This window comes from Bubalus kerabau, chromosome 16 (assembly GCF_029407905.1).
Source record: "Bubalus kerabau isolate K-KA32 ecotype Philippines breed swamp buffalo chromosome 16, PCC_UOA_SB_1v2, whole genome shotgun sequence".
NCBI lineage: Eukaryota > Metazoa > Chordata > Mammalia > Artiodactyla > Bovidae > Bubalus > Bubalus kerabau.
In genome coordinates this window covers 66,184,316-66,206,925 of record NC_073639.1, presented here as the reverse complement: position 1 = coordinate 66,206,925, position 22,610 = coordinate 66,184,316, and the positions used below count along the sequence as shown (strand labels likewise).

The following is a 22,610-nucleotide window of genomic DNA, read 5'->3' as shown; positions in this document are numbered from 1 at the left end:
AAAAAGTATCTTCTAATCTTCTTCCCATGTAACTATAAGAAAAGCTACATAACTCTGGCTTCAGTTTTAATATGACCTACATATCTGGTTAACATAGCCTGGTGTTTAATAATGTTAAAGGGACTAGTTTTCCTATGGATAGTTCAAAACATTCTTAATTCTAAGCAATTTATGGGGCACCAAAGACATTATCTTTGGTCCTAAAGAACAATTTTTAGAAATCCAATGATTCTTAAAAATATTCAATCTTTAAAAAAAAAAAAAGTCTGCAAGCAGCTGCTATAAAGCAGTAATGAGCTACCAATTGTGAACTCTGGATTCAGTACTTACCCTCAAGTCACGCTTGTCTACTTCATCTCTGCCCTTTAAAATGTATACTGGAGGACACAGGACTTTACAGCCCTGGGAAAATGGAAATCTACCACTCTCCACCTTTGAGACCTTTGGCAAATCAGTGCCTTCAGCACAAACTAAGGTGATTTCTAACACAGTGGTTAAAAGAGTAAGTCTGGGACAGTCCACAGGGTAAATAAGATACCAGTTTCATGTTAGGTGAGTGACCTTAGACAAATTACACATCAATAAAGCACCCCGTTTCCTCATCTGTGGAAAGAAGAGGGAGAGAGGAAGGGAGAAGGGGACTGGGAAAAACCACCCACCCCAGAAGAAAATGTGAAGATCAAACAATAATAAATATAAAAGGGCAAGGAAAGTGACTGACATAATTAGCAGACTATCCACATTATTATTATTGCTGTTAAATAATAAAAATTTTTATTATTGTTATCAACAAAGCTGTTGCTAGAATCAAATAAGACTCGAGAGCAAAACATCATACAAATTACAAAAAGCACTACCAGTTGTACCAGAAACATAAAGTTACCCCCATCCAAAAAAGTTAAATCATCTCAGCCTTGCGGAGAAGCCTGCATTTAAGTAACATCTACCCTATAAACACGAGGCCTCCTTTTGCAAAAACCACTGACCTTGAAGCCTTCCTCACTATGAACTAGACCAAGACCACACAAGCATCTAAGGGGAAAGGAAATACAAACGGGACCACTGTCCAATTACAGAACGTCTCGATTACTGAAGAGGTTTTTCTCCCTTATTCGAATACGTGATTTTTCCCAACTGGAAGAGCAGAATGCCACCAAGATCTTAAAGCCTGAGGGTTGAGGTAAGCGTTATGAAAGGGGATCCACTTAGCACGCGGAAGGCAGGCTGCAAAGGAAAAACCAGAGAAGCTACAAGAAGGAAGAGCCCTCCCTGCATGCCCCTGGACACCAGCTACTGCACTCGCTTCACCGCTATTTTGAACCCAAGACCCCCCCGCCCCGCCGCCCCCGCTTCCCACGTGTGCCCAGAGCAGCTGTTCCTCCACCAAAGGGCTCTGTATTGGGAGCCTCAAATGCGGGCCTGCTCCTGACTCGATATGGGTTGACCTTGCGTCAGCCCCTTCCCCTCCCTGGCCCTCTGTTTCTCCCTGTGCGCCAAGCACAGTTAGTCAGACAACACTTTAGGCCCCGCTCCCACAAGTAAAAAGTCTTTAGTAGGAATTTTCCCTCACGCAGGGGTGTCCCACCCTCATGCCGGAGCCAGCTTCCACCTGCGGACAGACAACGCAGCCTGCGGGTAGCGCAGGTCCCGGCGAGAGTAGTGTCTCACAGGGCCTGCCTGTCAGGCCGGCTCTGCAGACCTGCGGCCGCCCTGGCCGCGCCGCTACCAACTCAGGGCTCGGGAAAGCCAGGCCGGCGCTTACGCGAGGCCCGTGGCTGCGGCCTAGAGGCCCGCGCGGCCCGCCCCCTGTGCCCGCCGGCTCGGCTCTGGCCCCTCAGCGCCCCTCCCGGACCTTCGCCCCGGCTTCGGAAGCCCTCGGCGCATTCGGCTGGCGACCAGACTGGCCCCAGGCACTCACCGTAAATGGGTCGGAGGCGCCTGTCGTTAGGGTCCTGCACATGGCCCCGCGTCGCCATGATGACAAGCGCAGGACCGCAGTGCGCACGCGCGGGGCAGGCCCCCGGGAAGGGGCTGTTAAAGGGCCAGCGCCGATCTCGCTCTTCTATCGCGATGGTCGCGGGGTTGTGACAGAACGCGCCGGCGCGGAAAAAACACAGACACCCAAACCGCATCCCCGACCCCCCGCCCCGCAGGTGTGTCACTTCAGTGGCTCCTTTTCCTCCCTTTTGCTGGTGAAAAGTGAGGGGAGGGGTGGGGGGGAAACTTGGTTAAAGACAGGGCTCGGCTGCCCCTGCTCATCCTGTTTCTCCTCTATGCTGAAGGACCAGTTAGACTTGTCTTTGATTCACTGTCGAGGAACCGGAAACTCTTGTGGGAGGGTGACCCCTGGGACAGTAGGGGAAAAGGGGTGCTGATCGACAAGAAGAAACGTGCCAGAAAAGTTCGGGGTCCCTTCACCCCTTCCTCGGTGCTCAGCCTGCTAAGAAGCATCCTAGGGATCAAAGTTAACATTACCAGTTTGAGGTGATGAGAAAGGAACTTCCCTTCTGTAGTATTTTTTTCTGGAAGACTCATAAACTCAGACTAGTTACAAAGAAAACATCAAACAAATCACACTGAGTGACATTCTACAAAATGCCTGACCGGTAGGCTTCAGGACTGTCAAGGTCATGAAAAATAAGGCAACACTGAGAAGCCGTTACAGACCAGCAATGCTTAAGGAGACACAACAACCAAACATAATGTGATATCTTCCTTGGGATCCTGGAACAGAACAAAGGTCATCAGTGGAAAAAGAATTGAAATTCAAATAAAATCTAGAGTTCAGTTAATAGTATTGTGCTAATGTTGGTATCTCATTTTGATAAATGTACCATGGTAATGCAAGATGTTAAGTGGTTGAGGGGTATATGAAAACTTAATCCTCTTTTCACCTCCTTTGTGAGTCTAAAATTATTCCAAAATCAAAGATTTTAGGATGCTTTTATTGTTTGTTTTTTAAAATTTTCTGCCGCACCCTGCAGTACTTGGGATCTTATTTTCCCAGCCAGGGATAGAACCCCCTGCAGTAAAAGCACAGTCTTAACCTCTGGACCACCACGAAGGTCCCTAAATGCACTGGTGGGGGGCGGGGGTTGGGAAGTGGGGAGTGACTACTTTTTAAAAACCAAATGCACTAGAAACTCTCATCCCAATTCTGTCCTGAGTTCTAGCTGAGAGAGAAAATTCCAGAAGCAATTACACAGAAAAATTCTTATTGAGAATGGGGATGGCTGGGGAGAGGGAGTCCCTCAAATGAAGATATGATCTGTGATCCTCATAGAAAATAGTTCCTAAAGCTGAGGAGAGTTTAAAATATGCTAGATGGGGACCTCCCTGGCCATTCCACTCCAGAGGACATGGGTTTGAGCATCACCTGGGAACTTAGAAACATTATTAGGCACTGCTCCAGACATACTGGATCAAATGCTCTGGGAGCAGGGTCGGCGATTTGTATCTTTACAAATCCTCTTGTGATTTGGATTCAGACAAAAGTTTTATCCTGTTTTAGATCAGAAGCAGGCAAATTATGACCCATAGGCCAAATCTACCTTACTACTGTTTTTGTACAGTTTGTGAGCCAAGAATGATTTTTACATTTTTAAATGGTTGGGGAAAAATAATCAAAAGAAGAATATTTCCAATGTGAAAGTTGTATAAAGTTCAAAGGTCAGTGTCTATAAGTAAAATTTTATTGAACCCAACTATTCATTTATGCATTGTCTGTGGTTGCTTTTGTGCTACGACAGCAGAATTGAGTAGTTGCAACAGAGACCTTGTGGCCCAGAAGGTTAAAATATTTACTATCTGACCCTTTACAGAAAACATTTGCCAACTGCTATTCTAGAATATGCTCAGGATAAATGAATAAACAGATACCTCCAGGGTAGAGTTGTCAAGTCAAATATGGTACAATATTTGGGGCATACTTACACTAAAATGACATTCACTGTTTATCTGAAATTCACATTTAACCAGGTGACCTAGATTTTTTGATTGAGACATACTTGATTTACAAGATTATATTAGTTTCAGGTGCACAGGTGTTCTACACATTTATTTGCTAAACCCTATCCCAGGGAGAACTCCATGCTTCCAAAATCACGGTAACCAGCAAGAATGAAGGTCAGGAGCCTCCAGTAAGCTGATCCCAGGCTTGCTCTTAGGTGCTGTGGCCAGGTAGGACTGGGCTGGACTTGGGCTTGCAGAGGGGAGAGAAGGGAGGAGACCTGGGGTTCATCTATGACACAAATGAGAGAGCTGTTGAGTTACCTGAGTTTCAAGAATTTCCCAGAATGGAAAAGTGCAGCACCTTAAAAGGGGCACATAGGAGGCTCCTGACCAGGACTGTGGTTACTCAGCTATGTTCTTAGATTACCTTTGTTGGCCTGGCCCAAGAGGAATGCTGATGCTTGGCACCCTGCTACCTGAACTTGGCAGGGCTGGAGTCTTATGGACCCACCTAAGAGAGGCCTTTAGGTCCTTGGGTCACCATGCTGCGTAGAATATGTTTCCCTCCACCCTGAAAGCCTGTTTGGCATACAAGCAGGATGAATTAGCCTTTTTCTTTTCTTTTTCTCACTCCCTGTCCTCAAAAGCCTAAGACTGAAGCAGTCACCCATCTCTAGGCCTGTCCTTACCTGCTCCCTGAGTGGCAACGTTCACACCCTTTGGCCTGAATCATTTCAGGTAACAAACGAGATGCCCCCCAAGGGAGCCAAGAGCCTATCCTTCTCTCTTCACCTTAGAGCTGACGTTATGGGGAAATACTTAGTATACAACAGATGTTCATTCAATGGTGGTTTCCATTATATTGACTTAGAACAGGGGGCTAAGCCCTTCATTCTTGTCCTATTTGCTGGCAGATTTGATCTGGTAGGAAACCCTCTTGCTCAGGAGCCGTGAGGCACACCAGTGTGTCGTGCTGGTAGCTGGGGACTTAGGGCAGGGCTCTGCATTACTTGGATGTAGTGGTTGTGGGCATCTCCACTGGATAACTTTTCTAATTTTTCTTTGCTTTTCTTTTCCACCTTGACCCAATGCCTAATCCCAATCCTCCACAGAATAAACAGAACAGTGACACAGTTCATATTTTTCATGGATTTCTCAACCGTTTGAAAATGTATTTATTTTTATTTTTGGCTGCACTGGGTCTTCTTTGCTGCACTAGGTCTTCCTCTGATTGTGGAAAGTGGGAGCTACTCTCAAACTGCAATGCCAGGGCTTCTCATTGCAGCGGCTTCTCTGGTGGAGCACAAGCTCTAGGTGCGTGGGCTTAAGTAACTGCGGCTCACTGGCTCAGTAGTTGTGGCACACGAGGAATATCTTGGAATTTCCTGCAATGCTTAGTATAAAGAAGGACAAAAATACCAAATAGGCACAGAATTAAAGGTAGACAGAGATCAAGGCAGAAAAACACAGAACCAAGAGTTAAGAGTTGGGGGTTATGGTCTTGTTTTGGCCAATAATTTAAGGTATACTCCTGGGCCTCATTTTTCCCAACAGGAAAAGAGAGAACGGGTCTGAGGGCCCATTTCAGCTTTCAGTCCCAGCAGTGCCCTTTGTTCACTCTAGCACTTCCAATTCTGTCCACCAGGTGGCATATGAATGCTAAATTGCCCAGGCCTCTTTCAAATTAGAGGAGAAGGCAATGGCAACCCACTCCAGTACTCTTGCCTGGAAAATCCCATGGACGGAGGGGCCTGGTGGGCTGCAGTCCATGGGGTCGCTAGGAGTCGGACACGACTGAGCGACTTCACTTTCACTTTTCACTTTCATGCATTGGAGAAGGAAATGGCAACCCACTCCAGTGTTCTTGCCTGGAGAATCCCAGGGACAGGAGAGCCTGGTGGGCTGCCGTCTATGGGGTCGCACAGAGTCGGACACGACTGAAGCGACTTAGCAGCAGCAGAAGCTTTCAAATTAGAAGGGACAGATCTCATTTTAATTGTAAAAAATTAAAAATAAAACAGAGGACATTCCCTGTTTTAGTTGAGAATTCCCTGTTAACCACTGGTGGTCCAGTGGTTAAGATTCTGCATTCCCAATTTCCAGGAGATGTGAGTTCAATCCCTAGTAGTGTAAGTAAGAGGCCGCATGCAGCCCAGTTATCTTTGTAAACCTTTTTTTTTTCTTTTTTGGCCACAGGGCTTGTGGGATAGAAGAAGGAATTCATAGGGCCTGGACTCCACCTTAGGCCTGTTCATGCTGATCATGCTCGGCCACCTTTCCAATGGACTCTGAACTCTGTGTTTAGTGCCTATGAAAACAACAACAGAAGAAAAAGACCCCCTCCAGACAGGGGAACCTTGAAGATCGTATCTAGGTTACTCATCGCCTAAGAGAAAACATACACTAATCACCCCTTCCTCCAGACAGGCCATAAATTTTTCTGTACCTATCAGAGTGTAACCTCGGGTTTATTGATTATTGGCTAATTATTTGACTGTTTGAGCACATGAGCACATAGCACATGAATGATGGGGTTATTGGGATTTATTTTCCTTGGTTTATGTAAGTCTCAAGGAATTTGGGGTGGTGAGTTCGGACACGTACACATGGGGTATAAAAGATTTTCACAAATGCTGGTCAGGGATCCTTGGCTAAGAGGAGATTCTGCCCTGGCCCCGCCGGTGTAATAAACTGCACTCCACTATCTGCATCGTCCTTCTGAGTGAGTTTGTTTCCCGGAACGCGTGGCTACAGCAGGGTCTTAGTTCCCGGACCAGGGACTGAGCCCGGGCCCCAGTAGTGAAGGCACTGAGTCCTAGCCACTGAATCGCCAGGAATTCCTTATATTTTTGCAATACTTATGCTCAACTTTTTATTGAGGTGTTAGTTATACACCATAAAATTCCCTCCTTTCGAGGACACAATTCAATGCTGTTTTACTGCATTTTACCAAGTTGTGCAGCCATTAATATAGTTTAAGTTGAGAACACTTACATCCTCTTAATAATATTCCTCTATAAACTATGTTTCCTAACTTTAAAAATGATGAAATGTTTCAAAATCTAAAGATAGAATAATAATCATGTATACGTATCACACAGGTCTGACAAAGGTTATGTTTAACAAGCACAGACTTGATATTGTAGGCCCATTTCTTCATCTCCCCATCTCCCTGGCTCCTCAGAGATAAGCAGCATTCTGCTATTGGCCAGTATCCTTCCTTCTACATTTTCATATTTTTAAAAATAATTTTATTTCTTTTAAAATGTATTTGCTTTTGGTTGTGCTGGGTCCTTGTTGCTTGTGAGATTTCGTCTAGTTGTGGTGAGCGAGGGGTGACTTTCTAGTTGCTGTGCATGGGCTCCTCATTGCAGTGGTTTCTCCCATGGAGCATGGACTCCAGGGAGTGTGGGCTTCAGCACGTGGGTTCAGTAGTTGCCACTCCAGGGCTCTAGAGCATGGGCTCAATAGTTGTGGTGGAGGGGTTTAGTTGCCCGACAACATGTGGGATCTTCCCACACCAGGGGTAGAACCTATGTTTCCTACATTGGCAGGAGAATTCTTGACCACTGAGCCACCAGGGAAAGACTTTTGTTCTCCTTTTAACTTCTGGGATATGGGAAGGGGGTGGTTTGCTGTGAAGAAGTGTTTTGTTTTTTGCAGTCTTTTCCCCACTGCTGTATTATTTTTCAATTGCTTTAGGAATTCTAGTAATCTTATGGTTTTGTTTTTAACATTTGAATCTTTGACCTGTTTGGAATTTTACTCAGCATGAATAATGAGGTAGGGTTCCAATTTTATCTTTTCCTATTGCTCCAAACCCTATTTATTGAATAATCCATCTTTTCCAGAAAGCACACAATGCCATCTTTATCATATATTACATTTCCATATGCATTTCTGTCTAGTCATGGGACAGTCTGCAGGATCCTTTCAAGGGCAGTCAATGCTGGGGCCACAAATAAGGACTCTGCGGAGCTGACTGGAATCTGTGTTCTGAGTCTGAACTTTATCTATACAGCCTCTGGGTTGCTGAACTCTGGGAAGAGCCTTGTCAGCTGCAAATGGCTGCTAGATGCCAAGAAGGCAGTCTTTGATTTAGAAAAAAGGAGCTTCTAGGAAGTAGTGCTGCTGTGTGGTCAGGTCTCTGGTGAAGATAAAGCATAAAAGAGATTAAAACTCACAAACTGAGAAATTCACAAACTGATTCTAAAATCCATATGCAAATGACCTATAGTGGCCAAATAAATCTCAAAAAAGAGGAACAGAGTAGCAGGACTTACATGATGAGATTTCAAGGCTTACCATAAAGCCACAGTCTTAAGACGGTGTGCTATCGGCCTAAGACAGACAAACAGATAAGCAGGACAGAGAGTCCAGATACAGCTGCCTATATGTCCTTGGATTTGTGACAAAGGCCCAAGTCCAGTTCAATGGAAGAATGAAGTCCCCGCTCCGCAGTAAATGAAGCAAAAGGATATACCTTAAAAACAAACAAATAAAAAACCTGTGGGACCTTCCTGGCAGTCCAGTGTTGGGACTCTGCGTTTCCACTGCAGGGTGCTGGGGTTCGATCCCTGGTTGGGGAACTAAGATACCTCATGCCAAAGTGTGGCAAAGAAACAAAAAGCCCTTTACCCCAACCTCAGACCATACAGAAATACTAATTCAAGATGGGTCACAGACTGAAATGTAAAAAGTAAAACAATAAGACTTCTAGAAGAAAACATAAAAGAATATCTTTGTTACTATGGGATAAGCAAGGTTTTTTTTTTTTAATAAGCACAAAAAAGCACAAATTATAATAGATAATTCTTCCCTTTAATCAATATTTATATAGTGCCTACTGGGCACTATATATGCTAGGTGCCAGACATGCCCATGAAAAAATGTCAGCCCAGCCTTGGAGCAGCTGGTTCAGTTTAAGAGGATAGGCACCTCCTCAGGCAACAATACTGTAGCTCTCTAGGGGCCCTGATTGGTGACCACAGGAGGCAGTGGGGGCCAGAGGAGGGGTACCTTAACCCAGAGTTCTTGAAAGGCTTGTTGCAATATGTGAGATCAAAGCCAAGTCTTGAAGGATAAGGAAAGCCTGACAAGTCATAGCAGACAGAAACAGTGCTTTCAAAGTCCTAGCAGGGACAAGAGAAGGTGGGTAGAACTGCAAGGTCTTCAAGCTGGTGGGAGCAGGTGCTTGGGACTGGATATAGTTTCAAGAATGTATCTATGTTGTTAATTTTCCTGTAATTGAACTTGGTTCTCTAAGTTCATTGTACACAAGAATCACCCACCAACTTCTAAAATGAAGATTCGGGGACTGCCGCAGAAATATTTACCCATTGGGACTTCTCTGGTGGTCCGGTGGCTAAGTCTCTGTGCTTCCAATGCAGGGGGCCCAGGTTCGATCCCTGGCCAGGGAACGAGATCCCACATATTGCAATTAAGACCCAGCACAGTAAAAAAAAAAAAAAAATTTACCCATTTATCTAGGTGTGAAGTGGGCCTGAAAATGCATCTTAATGAGCAGTCCTCCCTGCGGCCCCCCAACCCCCCCGCCCCCATGACACTAACTCTGCCAGCCAGCAAACCACCCTTGGAAAAACAATGACTATGCACTAAGGTTCTTCCCCCTGGGAAACAGGAAGTACTTTCTTCGGCAGCATGGGGCCAAGACAGCTGAGAGTTTTTCTGGAAAATCAGGTTATGACGCAAGTGAGCCTGGTGTCTCCTTCTCTGGATCTAGAAGGGCTCTGTGCAAGCATCTAAGGGATGAGGAAGCCAGGGGGCAGAGAGCAGCAGCTTCTGGGAACTCTGCCTAGTAACTGGGAGCTCTGGACGATTTTCCAGCATGCCCTGGGGACTCAGGTCCAATCTCCATTCTCCTTATGAATATGTATGAGCCCCCTGAAGTCAGCTGAGCTTCCTAGCCACCTGCTTCAGAACTGACAGAATAATGTAAACATTTCAGAGCCTGAAGGGCATACCAATAGCATGTTTCAGGGCCTGGCACCTTGACTAGGAAACTGTTTTCTAGCAGTGCTTTCACAAGTGTTTCTTGCGTAACACATGACTATACCTGTGAATATGTGGAAAGTATCAAACAAAAAGGATTTTTTAAAGACTGCCCTGAAAGTTCTACCTTCGCTGACAGGGTTGGTGTGTATGAGTGTCCTTCCTGTAGCAGACACTAGGATGACTCCCTAATAGCAACCTCCTGGGAACTCCCTGGTAGTCCAGTGGTTAAGACCCTGGGCTTTCACTGCCAAGGGCCCAGGTTCAATCCCTGGTCAGGGAACTAAGATCCCACAAGCCCTGTGGCATGGCCAAAGGGGAAAAAAGTCATTCCAAATGCCAACCTCTCCCTTTACTCCCTGCCAAAGGCCTTATTTCCCCTTCCCAGCTTGTCAATTGTCTAAGTACCTGGTGACCAACTAATGGGCCAGCTCCTGGGGTCATTGAGAGATAGAAGAAGACAGAAGCCAAAACTTATCAGCGGAAATTAAGAGGTTAGTGGTGGGGGGCGGGGATGGGGAAGCAAAGGCTAACCATAAATACTTGAGAATCACCAATTCATGAGAAGTGGAGATATTCATGAATACATGGATGGCTGGAACTTTTAATAACCAATATATGCATACCCTGTAGCCTTGCCCAGGAATTCCATGCTTGGGTGTACATCTAACTGAAATGAATGTCATATCTAATCAAAGAACTAGAAATTCATTCTTCCCCAAAATAGAAGCAAACCAAATGTTCATCAACTGTAGAATGGGTTAATAAATTGTGATATGCTCAAAATTTATTTGGGATGCTATGCAGAAATGATAATGAACAAACTAAGGCTATATGTGAGAACATGAGTGAATATATTGCATGAAATATGAAATATAAAATCAAATATTGCATGAAATAAGTCAGACACTGAAGAGTATATAATGAGTTATTTACATGATGTACATGAATAGGTAAAACTTATTTATTTGTCTGAGCTATAATTGACAGAAAATATTGTATAAATTTAAGGTATAAAACATGTTAATTTGATGCATTCATATATTGCAATATGATTACCACCTTAGCAATTGCTAATACCTCTATCATTTCACACAATTATTATTTCTTTTTTGTGATGAGAACACAAAACAATGATAAAAGTCAGAAAACTGGTTATCCTGTAAGAATAGGGAATAGGGTTAAATAGGGAAAGAGCCTAAAAGAACCCACTGGTGCTGGAAATATTCTATTTCTTGATCTGGGTGGTGGTAACAGGCATGTAGACATATGTAAAAATTCATTGTCTAAACTCCCCTTCTAGGTAGAATTTCTCCTAGCAAAATTAGAACATATGTCTACACAAAAAACCTGTATACAAATATTCAGGGACTTCCCTGGCGGTTCCAGTGGTTAAGACTCTGCGCGTCCACTGCAGAGGGTGCAGGTTTCATCCCTGGTTGGGGAAGTAAGATCTCACATGTCATGTGGCAGGGCCAAGAACAAAAAACAAAACCAAACAAAATCCCAAATGTTGTTCATAGCAGCATTATTCATTGTAGCCAACATGCAGAGACAACCCTTTATTAGTTTGCTAGGTGTTTCCTGGTGGCTCAGACAGTAAAGAATCTGCCTGCAATGCAGGAGACCTGGGTTCGATCCCTGCGTGGGAAAGATCCCCTGGAGGAGGGCATGGCTACCCACTCCAGTATTCTTGCCTGGAGAATCCCATGGACAGAGGAGACTGGCGGGTTATAGTCTATAGAGTGGCAAAGAGTTGGACACGACTGAGTGACTAACACTTTCACTTTCAGGGCTGCGGTAGCAAAGTACCATAGACTATGTGCCTTAAATAGACATTTATTTTCTCACCATTCTGAAGACTAGAAGACAGAGATCAAAGTGTCCACAGAGTTGGTTTCTTCTGAGGCCTCTCTCACTGGCTTGTACTTGACTTCTCCCTGTATCTAACATAGTTTTCTCTGTGTGTCTGTGTCCCTATTTCCTCCTATTCGAAGGAAACCAGTCAGTTGGATTAGGGCCCGTCCTAACGAGGAGGGCCCATCCTCATTTTACTTAATTACCTCTTTAAAGACCCTGTCTTCAAATACAATCACATTTTTTAGTGCTTGGAATTAGGACTTCAACATGTTAATTTTTGTTTTTTATTTTATTGAAATAAAACAAAATAAAAACAATGTGTTAGTTTTAGGTGTACAGCAAAGTGATTCAGTTACAGATATATATGTATATACACATATATATTTATTGTTGTTTAGTCGCTCATTCGTGGCTGACTCTTTAGAGACCCCATGGACTGTAGCCCCCCAGGCTCCTCTGGCCATGGGATTCTACAGGCAAGAATACTGGAGTGGGTTGCCATTTCCTTCTCCAGGGGATCTTCTGTCCCAGGGATCAAATCTGCATCTCCTGTATTGGCAAGTGGATTCTTTATCACTGAGTCACTAGTGAATGTGTTCTTTCTAAAATTCTTTATATGTTATTACATTATACATTGTTAATAGGTTCTTGAGTATAGTTCCCTAATTTTTGGAGGACATAATTCAGCTCATAACAAACCCACATGTCCATCGACTGACGATTAGAAAACAGAATTGGTATATTATTATATATATATAAAAGAATTATATAAAATTATATATATATATATAAGATTATAAAAGAATATCATTCAGCAGGGGAAAAAAATGAAGTATTGACCCACACTACAACATAAATAAATCCTTAAAACATCATGCTAAGTGAAAGAAGCCAGCCACAACAACGTACATATTGTCTGATTCCATTCCTATGAATGTCCAGCATAGAATAGTGGTTGCCAGGCCCAGAGTGGAGAAAAGGGAGAAACAGAGAGTGACAACTCATGAGCTCAAAAGTTCCTTTTGAGGTGGCAAAAATATTCTAAAACTAATTGTGGTGATGGTTGCACAACTCTGTGAATAGACTAAATATCACTAAAAGATTAATTGAGTGAATCGTATTAATGTATGAATTATATCTCAGGAGAGCTGTTATGAAAAAGCCACTGCACTATACCCTTAAGATTTCTGCACTTTGTTGTGTCATTTGTCCCGATACAAATTAAAGCAAATCAAAACTATATTGTCCCAATAACAACAAGTTTCTATTGCATAGCACAGAGAACTATATCCAATCTCCTGGGATAAACCATAATGAAAAGAATGTATGCATATGTATAACTGAGTCACTTTGCTATACAGCAGAGATTGGCATAACATTGTAAATCAGTTATACTTCAAGAAAATCAAACAAACAGAGGGACTTCCTTGGCAGTCCAGAGGTTAAGACTCTATTTTTCTACTGCAGTGGGCACAAGTTTGATCCCTAGGGAACTGAGATCCCACATGCTGTGCTGTGTGGCAAAAAAAAAAAAAAAGCAAAACTATCTTAGCTCCAGAGGTATTGAAGAAGGTGGGTGGAAAGGGAGACGGTGTCCGGAGACTTGCTCAGTGGCAGAGTTGCCCCTCAGTGTATCTGAAAAAGCATCAGATAGGATGGGACCAGGGACCTGAAAATAGATGAAGCTGGAGAAGACCTGAAGGAAGGGAAAATGGAATGCCTGAGAGTAAAACGGAATTCAACTCTGTGAAAACAAATTTGATTTTGGCCAAACAAAAACAAAACTACATGTTAATATTTCATATGAAGCAGCTCATAAAGAAAATCAGCAACTTCTGCAGATCAGAGATGACCATCGGGAACACCTTGCTGTAATCCTGCAAGTATGAATTGAGTGCCTTCTGTGTGCCGGAGTCTGCGTGAGGCACCAGGCCAGGAATATGTGACTCCAGACAGCTACTGCCAAGCGCGTGTGGGAGGAAGGGGAGAGCGAGGGTGCCTGCTGAAGACACAAGGAAAAGCTGCGTTCTGTTAGGAAAAGCCCTCACCTTGAGCTGGGGCTGAGGCTCAGAAGGGTAGAGGATGGGGGAGGTGGACAGTGTTTGTGAACTGGGAAAGTCAAGCAAGTGCTTGGGCGGGGGAAGTCCATTCTGGCTTCTCAGACAGCTTTAGCTAGAAGAGAGGGACCTCTGCTTCCCCATCCTGGTACAATCACTTTGGGAAGACAGTCTGGTAGTTTCCTGTAAAATTAAAACATAGACTTACCATGTGATCCAACAGTTTGAGTTTGGCAGAGCCAGGACCAGCAAGGCAATACCTATCCCGAGGGCTTTAACAAAATTCCACTCCGGTCAGTGCTGCATCTGCCTGAGCCAAGAAGGGAAAAGTTCAGGTCCTGTTCCCCAAAATTCAGCATCTATAAAGCCGGGTGGCGTTTGCAGGTATGAGAGATGAGGGGTAGTCTGGCATCAAATATTGCAATTCTTCAACAAGCCCCCAAATGATCCTGGCACAAGTGGGTGGGAGGTGGGAGGAAGTTTCTTAAACTGTAGTTGGAGAAATACTGCCTAAGGGGAACTGATCTAATCCTCTTTTACAGATTGGCTCCTAGTAAACAAGGCTCCGGGACTTCGGGACTTCGTGATGGACAGGGAAGCCTGGAGGGGCTGCAGTCCATGGGGTTGCAAAGAGTCAGACGTGACTGAGTGATTGAACTGAACTGAAGGGGAACGTAATCGTCTTTTACGGATTGTCTCCTAGTAAACAAGTCTCACCTAAACCCTTTCTACTGTTGCTATAAATCACCCTACGCTACCTGCCTCTTTTGGTTAGCAATAAAAAGTTGGATAAACTTTTAAAAATTTCTGCTGCTGGATACATGCCAGTAAAAATAAGACACTTGGAGCTTGTCATTATTTCTATTTTATTCCTTGGTACCCTGGATGATGCCTCCCACTTTAAACTCTGAATTCAGAGGAACTTCTGGGTCACACATGCAGGGGAAGAAAGTGAGTTGTTCCCAGGAGATAGGAGTGCGCTGTTCTTTTGCTTGTTTATTCAAAGCATAATTATATCAAGTTGTGCATATGTGGAACAACTGGAACTCTCATATGCTGCTGGGGGGAATGTTAAATGGTACAATCATTGTGGGAAAACAGTTTGGCAGCTTCTTGTAAAATTAAAACTTAGACTTACCATATGATCCAACAGTTCCACTTCTTAGTATTAATCTAAGAGAAATAAGAGCTATGCCCTGGACTTTCCTGGTGATCCAGTAGCTAAGACTCTGAGCTCCCAAAGAAAGGAGGCAGTTGGGGTTCCATCTCTGGTTGGGGAACTAAAATCCCACATGCCGCAACTAAGACACTATGTGGCCAAATAAATAAATAAATATTTAAAAAATTAATAAAAAACAACATCAGTTCAGTTCAGTTCAGTTCAGTCGCTCAGTTGTATCCGACTCTTTGCAACCCCATGAATCACAGCACGCCAGGCCTCCCTGTCCATCACCAACTCCCGGAGTTCACTCAGACTCACGTCCATCGAGTCAGTGAAGCCATCCAGCCATCTCATCCTCTGTCATCCCCTTCTCCTGCCCCCAAACCCTCCCAGCATCAGAGTCTTTTCCAATGAGTCAACTCTTGGCATGAGGTGGCCAAAGTACTGGAGTTTCAGCTTTAAATTAATAAAAAACAACATAGGTCCTCCCAAAAGGTTTGTACAGAATGTTCCTAACAGCTTTATCTTTATTAATGAAAAACTGGAATCAATTCTATCAACACAAATTGTGGTGTATCCATATAATGAAAAGCTAGTGCTGCTGCTGAGTCTCTCAGTCGTGTCTGACTCTTTATGACCCCATGGACTGCAGCCCGTCAGGCTCCTCTCCATGGGGATTCTCCAGGCAAGAACACTGGAGTGGGTTGCCATGCCCTCTTCTAGATCAAACCCAGGTCTCCCACATTGCCGGTGGATTTTTTACTAACTGAGTCACAAGGGAAGCTCAATGGAAAGCTACTAGGCAATAAAAGGGAATATATTATTGATAGGATCAATAGCACAGGTGAACATCAAAAACATTATGCTGAGGGAAAGAAACCGGACACAGAAGTGGACATACTATATGATTCTACTTCTGTGAAATTTCACTCTGAAGTATACAAAGCATCACATGGGCTGCCAGGGTCTGGGTGAGCAGTGTAGACTGAGAAGAATGATCGGAACTCTATCTTGATTGTAGTCATAGTTACAGATGTCAAAACTGCACTGTGCACTTAAAATGGCTGCTGGGTTTGTAAATTATGCTTCCATAAAACTGAAAAATAGGGTAAAAAAGAAAACTATATTATGCCAGATTACTCAACCAACAAGGCATACAAAGCAGTCAGCAGGTATAAAAGTCTGACTTAGGATTCTCTCATCAATACATTTTGTGCCGATCAGGAGAAGAGGGAGAAATTTTGATTCTTTTTATGTGTGTATGCTTATAAAAGTAACCCATTTGTAAGAAGTTAAAGTTGTGTAGAATGCGAGATCTTAGTTCCCCAATCAAGGATGGAATCTATACCCCCTTGCAGTGGAAGGCAGAGTCTTAAGCACTGGACCACCACAGAAGTCCATCTATTTTTTTTTTTTCCTTTTTAACTTAACAAAACATGCTTTATTCAGCAAAAACTGGTGAGTGTAGGCAGGACAGGGCAGATGTACACAGGGGCTGGGGACAGGAGGGTTAGGGGTTAGCACAGGGGGACATGACTCAGGATGCAGGAGCCAGAGATCAGAAGACATGGATGCAGGTGGGTCTTCAGTAACTTGTCACCTGCTCTTCTGGAGGCTCTGTGAGGCTCAAGAGCCCCTGGGGGTTCCAGAGGCTTGACCAGCAGGGGAAGGCTTGTTCCCACAGACCTAGGGAGGCCGTGCTGCCAGCATCAGCAAGGGGCAGGATGAGAGCACCTGGACAGCAAGCACCCTTCACATGGGGCCCGGAGCTCCAGGCTGGTCTCTAAGATAGGGTTGTCCAGGGTGGAGAGTGATACAGAAACTCAGAAGCATCACCTTTTTAGCTCCATCATTCAAAGCTGAGAAACGCCAGTAACAGAGCCCACGTGGATTATCAAATGGAGTAACCACCGCCCTCCTACCCCCAATAAAAAGCAAAAACAGCCCCCAAATTGTCATGGATCACCATCTCCTTGACTCCAGCTCAAAGGTTTGGGCTCCACTGTCAAAGGAACCCCCCACTTCCCTACTCGAATTAGATGTAATTCTTAGTGGGGCGCTTGGAGGGACTCCAAATGTGTGGGCTGATGGTGAGTATCAGGCCATATAATGACTGGAGCCCTAGGACCCCCCACCCCAGGAAGGGCAGGTGCAGGACAGTGGCCCCCAACTCAGCAACAATAGGCCAGAAGTCGCCTAGTCCAGGTAGATGGAAGCCCTCAGCTCCCGCTTTCGGGCCTCAGACACTAGGGCATTGTAGAAGTTCCGGATGATGGTGTGGGCTGTCCAGGACCCGGTGATCAGGGTCAGGACCACTGAGATGACAAAGATGATCTGGAAGATGAGCACCAGACAAGCCTTGGAATCCTTGTCCTCCATGCAGGGGGTGCACTTGGCTCCCACGAGGTTGACCAGCAGGCTGAGCATGACCACAGGTAGAGAGATGATGCAGGGGGTTCGGATAGCCTGCAGGTCCTGGGGCGGCGCCAGCAGCAAGTTGTACACCTTGCACTGCATCCACGCAGAACATCCAAAGCCCCTCCCACACCACCTGGGCCACCACAAGGCCATTGCTGATGAAAACGTTTACCTTCCACAGGGGCTGGGTGCAGGACATGACGACATTTACCCAGCCAAGCAGCATCAGGATGATCCCCAGTATTTGCAAACCAGAGGAGTCCATGGTGAGGTTGAACAACAAAGGAGTCCACAAAGATTTGAGTAGCTGGCTGAGTCTATTTTTTTTTTTCTTTTAATATTTATTTTTATTTGTGTATTTATTTGGGCTTCCCAGGTGACGCCAGTGATAAAGAACTTGCCTGCCAATGCAGGAAACGTAAGAGACACAGATTCTATCCCTGGGTCGGGAAGATCCCCTAGAGGAGGGCATGGCAACCCACTCTAGTATTCTTGCCTGGAGAATTCTATGGACAGAGGAGCCTGGGCAGGCTAAAGTCCATGGAGTCCCAAAGAATCGGACATGGCTGAAGCAACTTAGCACAGCACAGTCCATGTGTTTATTTGACCGCACCGGGTCTTAGTTGCGGCTCGAGGGGCATCTTCATAGCTGCATGCGGGGTCTTTAGTTGCAGCATATGAGCTCTCAGCTGAGGCATGTGGGATCTAGTTCCCCAATCAGGGATGGAACCTGGGCCCTCTGCTTTGGAAGTAGGGAGTCTTAGCCACTGATCACCTGGGAAGTCCCAAGTCCATTTATTTTTTATTGCTGAAAACAGTATTAGTCATCCTTGTAATTACACAGCATGAGGATTCCTATATGTAAGTTAGTTTCCTAGAAGTCTCTTGGTCAAAAAAGCAGCTTCAGGGAGAGAAAAAAATGATTCCCTTTCTGTTGCTGTGGCTATAGGATATGCGTGTGGGGGTGGGGCAGGGGAGGAAAGGAGATACATTCTCAAGGATTCAGGTTCTTATAATTTTTTTTTTTTAATCAGACAAGATTATTAATGACAAGACAAAACCCAACTCTGGTTGACTTAGTGAAACTCGAGTTTTGTTGAAAGGATTCTGTTTAGTTCATAGGATTAGGGGACAGCTTTGTTATAAATTGAATAACATTTCGCAGATCAGTTTGAGATTGGAATCACCAGTGTAATACAGCTGCTATGGGAAAATCTGTTTCAAACTTCTGAAACCTGGGCTTCCCTGGTGGCTCAGTGGTGAAGAATCTGCCTGCCAATGCAAGAGAGATGGGTTTGATCCCTGGTCTAACAAGATCCCACATGCCTCAGTGCAACTAAGCCCATGAGCCACAACTATTAAGCCTGTGCTCTAGAGCCCTGAAGCAACTGCTGAGCCCTCGCACTGCAACTGCTGAAGCCTGAGCACCCTAGAGCCTGTGCTCCACAAGAGAAGCCACAGCAGTGAGGAGCCCTCGCACCGTGGCTTGGGTGGTCTTTCACCGTAACTGTTCTGTTCCACCCCCAGCTGGGTGTAGTTACTCAATTCTGATGCTAAGGTCTGGAGTTAGCCCCTGCCTCCAAACATGAACAGACTCAGTCCCTGTGACGTGGTGGTAAAATAAGAAATAAAATATTTGGTCTTTGTCCTAGTTCCTAGCCTAAGAGCTTCTGAGACCCTTGGAAAATTCCGAGTGTTAGTGGTGAGAATTCTTTGTTGCTCATATAAGCTCCTTTCAACCACACTTTAGTTTATACTAATGACGTGACTCTTGGTGGGTCCCTAGATGGCTGGTTACCAGATAAACCAACCAGGTGACTAGAGCGTTAGAATTCTTAGTCTCACCCTTTGCCCACCTCCTAGAGAAGGGAGCGGGGCTGGATACTGAGTTTATCACAAATGGCCACAATGATGTAATCAATCATGCCTGTGTAATTGAACCTCCATTGTTGTTGTTCAGTCGCTAAGTCGTGTCTGACTCTCTGCAACTCCATGGACTAGAGCACTCCAGTCTCCTTTGTCCTCCACTATCTTCCAGAGTTTGCTCAAACTCACATCCATAAAAACCTCTAAACTATGACCTTCAGGGAGTTTCCATATGTCAGGAAGGTGCCACACTTGAACTCCACAGGGACAGACATTCCTGTGCTTGGGACCCATTCAGACCTTGCCCTGTGTACCTCTTAGTCTGGCTGATCAATTAACTGTATCCTTTATAACACCCTTTATGAGAAACCAGGAAAATTGAGTAAAGTGTTTCTCTGAGTTCTGTGAGCCAATATAGCAAATTATCAAATACGAGGAGGGAATTATGGGAATCTTCAATTTATAGCTGGTTGGTCAGAAGCATGGTGACAAACTGGGCTTGTGACTGGCAGCAGAAGTTGGGGGAGGAGGAGCAGTGTTGTGGGACTGAGCCGTTAACTTGTGGGATCAGGTAGTTAGTGTGAGTCTTGAATTAAACTGTAGGATACCCAGCTGAAGACCAATAGGTTGGAGGATTGGTTGTCAGTGTGAGGAGAAACTTGTACACATGTGTTGTCAGAAGTTAATTGCTGTGCATGAAAAACAGATCTTACTAATCCTCAACAAGATGGCACTCACGTCAACTGCCGGCCACACTTCAGGGGTCCTCAGATCAACCATACTTCTGACCAATTGGCTTCAAATTTAGGGTTTCCCATGACTCTTAGGTTTTTCACTAGAATGACCCACAGGCTTCCCCAGTGGCTCAGCGGTAAAGAATCCGGCTGCAATTCAGGAGCCGCAGGAAACATGGGTTCTATCCTTGGTTTGGGAAGATCCCCTGGAGGAGGGCATGGCAACCCACTCCAGAATTCTTGCCTGGAGAATCCCAAGGACACAGGAGCCTGGCAGGCTACAGTCCCTAGGGTTACAAAGAGTTGGACATGACTGAAGGGACTTAGCATAGCACAGCACAGAATGACCCACGGAACTCAGGAAAGTCCTAACAACCACTGCTTGATTGTAAAGGATAGAGACCAGGAACAGCCAAATGAAGAGACACACAGGATGCAGCCTGAGGGACAACACATAGCTTTGGTGCCTTCTCCCTGTGGAGTCAGGGTGTGTCATGCTCCAGGCACACAATAGGCTCACCAATCCAGAAGCGCCCTCTAGCCTAAGTGCCAGAGTTATTATTGAGGTTTCATCACTAAAGGCAAGATAGACGAAATCACTGGTCACCTGATTGAACTCAGCCTCCAGACCCCTCCCCTCTCTGGAAGTGGAAAATTCCAATCCTCTAATAATGTGATTGGTCTATTCTGGGGACCAGCCCACCATTCTTTTTTCTCAATGTTTATTTGTTTAGGCTGGGCCCGGTCTTATTTGTAGCATGTGGGATCTAGTTCCCTGACCAGGAATTGAACCTGGGGCCCCTTGCATTGAGAGCATGAAGTCTTACCCATTGAACTATCAGGGGAAGTCCCCAGTCCACCATTCTGAAGCTATCTAGGGGTTCACTTTGAGTCACCTCACCAGCATAACATAGATGCTCCTATTGGCTCAGGAAATTCCAAGGTTTTTATGTGCCAGGAACAAAAATCAGATACATTGTGTTCTTTATTATACCACAGCAGTATCATAGTTATTGTCATTGCCATTGTGCCTCTCTTCCTGGCAAGCTTCTGGGAAGGCAGGGAGCTTGACGTGTTGTTTGCCAGTAAAGCTCCAGGATCTCATCTGGGGCCTGGCACATATGGTACCCTCTATAAATGTGCTGAGCGAATCAATGAGGCTGGTGCTGATGTAGTTGTGGACTTCAGGTATTGGTTATGGTGTATTCAAAAATAGCATTTTGGGGCTTCCTTGGTGGCTCAGTGGTAAAGAATCCTCCAGCCAATGCAGGAGACATGGGTTTGATCCCTGATCTGGGAAGATCCCATACGATGCAGAGCAACTAAGCCCGTGCGCCATACCACACCTGTGGAACCTGTGCTATAGAGTCTGGGAACCGAAATTACTGAGCCCACTTGCCTAGAGCCCATGCTCAGCAACAAGGAGAAGTCCGGGCATTGCAACTGCAACTAGCCAGTATCCCCCTGCTCTCCTCAACTAGAGAAAAGCCCACACAGCAATGAAGACCCAGAATAGCCATACATAAATAAAAATGTAAAAAAGCGTTTTGTAGCCGAAATGTCTATCCATAGGGAACTGGTTGAATAAACCTTGGCACATCATAGAATGGAATGACTGCTGAAAAAGTGTAAAGACGCTTCAGATATAGGAGCTAAAAATGAATAGATCTTCAAGACTGAATGTGTAGTATTACAAAAAAAATAGTCAAGGTGCAGGACAATATAGATTGGTATGTTATCTTTAACATATCCTAACTGTATAGCCTAGTGACCATTTACTAATTAGTACATGTGTTTACCACTTTGCAGATCAAGTTATAGAACACTTCCAGTACTTGGAAATCTTTTTCATATTTTCTTGCAGATCATACCCTCCCAATGGGAACCGTTATAGTAACTTCTCTCACCTTAGATTAATTTTGCCTGATTTTGAACTTTATATCTTGGGAATCACAGAGAATTTACGATCCATTTAAGCTAAGCATTCTATCCTGTTATAAATAAACAATACTTTGTGACCTGCTTCTCCCGCTTACCACTATGTCATGAATATCTTGCAATTATAATCTGCAAAAAAAATCATTACTTTGAATTGCTATATTGTAAATAATATGTTCTCTTCTATATTCAACTATTATATATATATAATTCATGAGGGAGGAGGAATTCAGAGAATCTATTCAGGTAGCAAGTGGAGAATCTGAAACTAAAACCTGCCTGTCATGCACTCGCTCTTCCACTCTGTAAAGAGCCAAGTGCTCAAATATGGGCAGAGCCTTGCAGATGTCTTGGCACGAGGGCATTATAATAGCAACAAGAATGACTAATAAGTATTAATGGCCCATGACAAGAGAACAAATGCCGTTAGTTATCTTGATATATAAGGAATATTAGTAATGTTTGTACAGAGTTTATTCATGCAAATATTATTAGCATGTGTCAGGAAGAACTGCAGGGTCTTAGATCTAGGCTCACAGCTCAGGTCTCTGCTGCTCCTTCCAGATGTGCAGAGGTTGGGACTCCTAGGAACACGCCCCCGCGGAGACCTGC

General features: G+C 44.6%; 1 protein-coding gene, 1 long non-coding RNA gene and 1 pseudogene across 4 annotated transcripts in view; 1 reads left to right on the top strand and 2 right to left on the bottom strand.

Annotated features, from left to right (window-relative positions):
- Positions 1 to 2,148, bottom strand: part of NAA25 (N-alpha-acetyltransferase 25, NatB auxiliary subunit) — a 174,884-nt gene extending 172,736 nt beyond the window's left edge. For 2 of the 3 annotated variants that reach the window (XR_008703548.1, XM_055550488.1), the window contains exon 1: positions 1,919 to 2,148. Coding sequence is in view for 2 of the 3 variants with exons in the window: in XM_055550488.1 (XP_055406463.1) it covers positions 1,919 to 2,132 (214 nt within the window). In the remaining variant the exon portion in view is untranslated. The remainder of the gene's footprint in view (positions 1 to 1,918) is intronic. The other variant, XM_055550487.1, reaches the window with a different exon arrangement.
- Positions 2,149 to 4,042: 1,894 nt separating this feature from the next.
- Positions 4,043 to 6,659, top strand: LOC129630139 (uncharacterized). The gene is made up of 2 exons (XR_008703549.1): positions 4,043 to 4,179; positions 6,148 to 6,659. It is a non-coding gene; the product is annotated as an uncharacterized LOC129630139 (long non-coding RNA).
- Positions 6,660 to 16,451: 9,792 nt separating this feature from the next.
- On the bottom strand, positions 16,452 to 20,683 carry LOC129629609 (claudin-6-like; annotated as a pseudogene).
- Between the last annotated feature and the right edge of the window lie 1,927 nt (positions 20,684 to 22,610).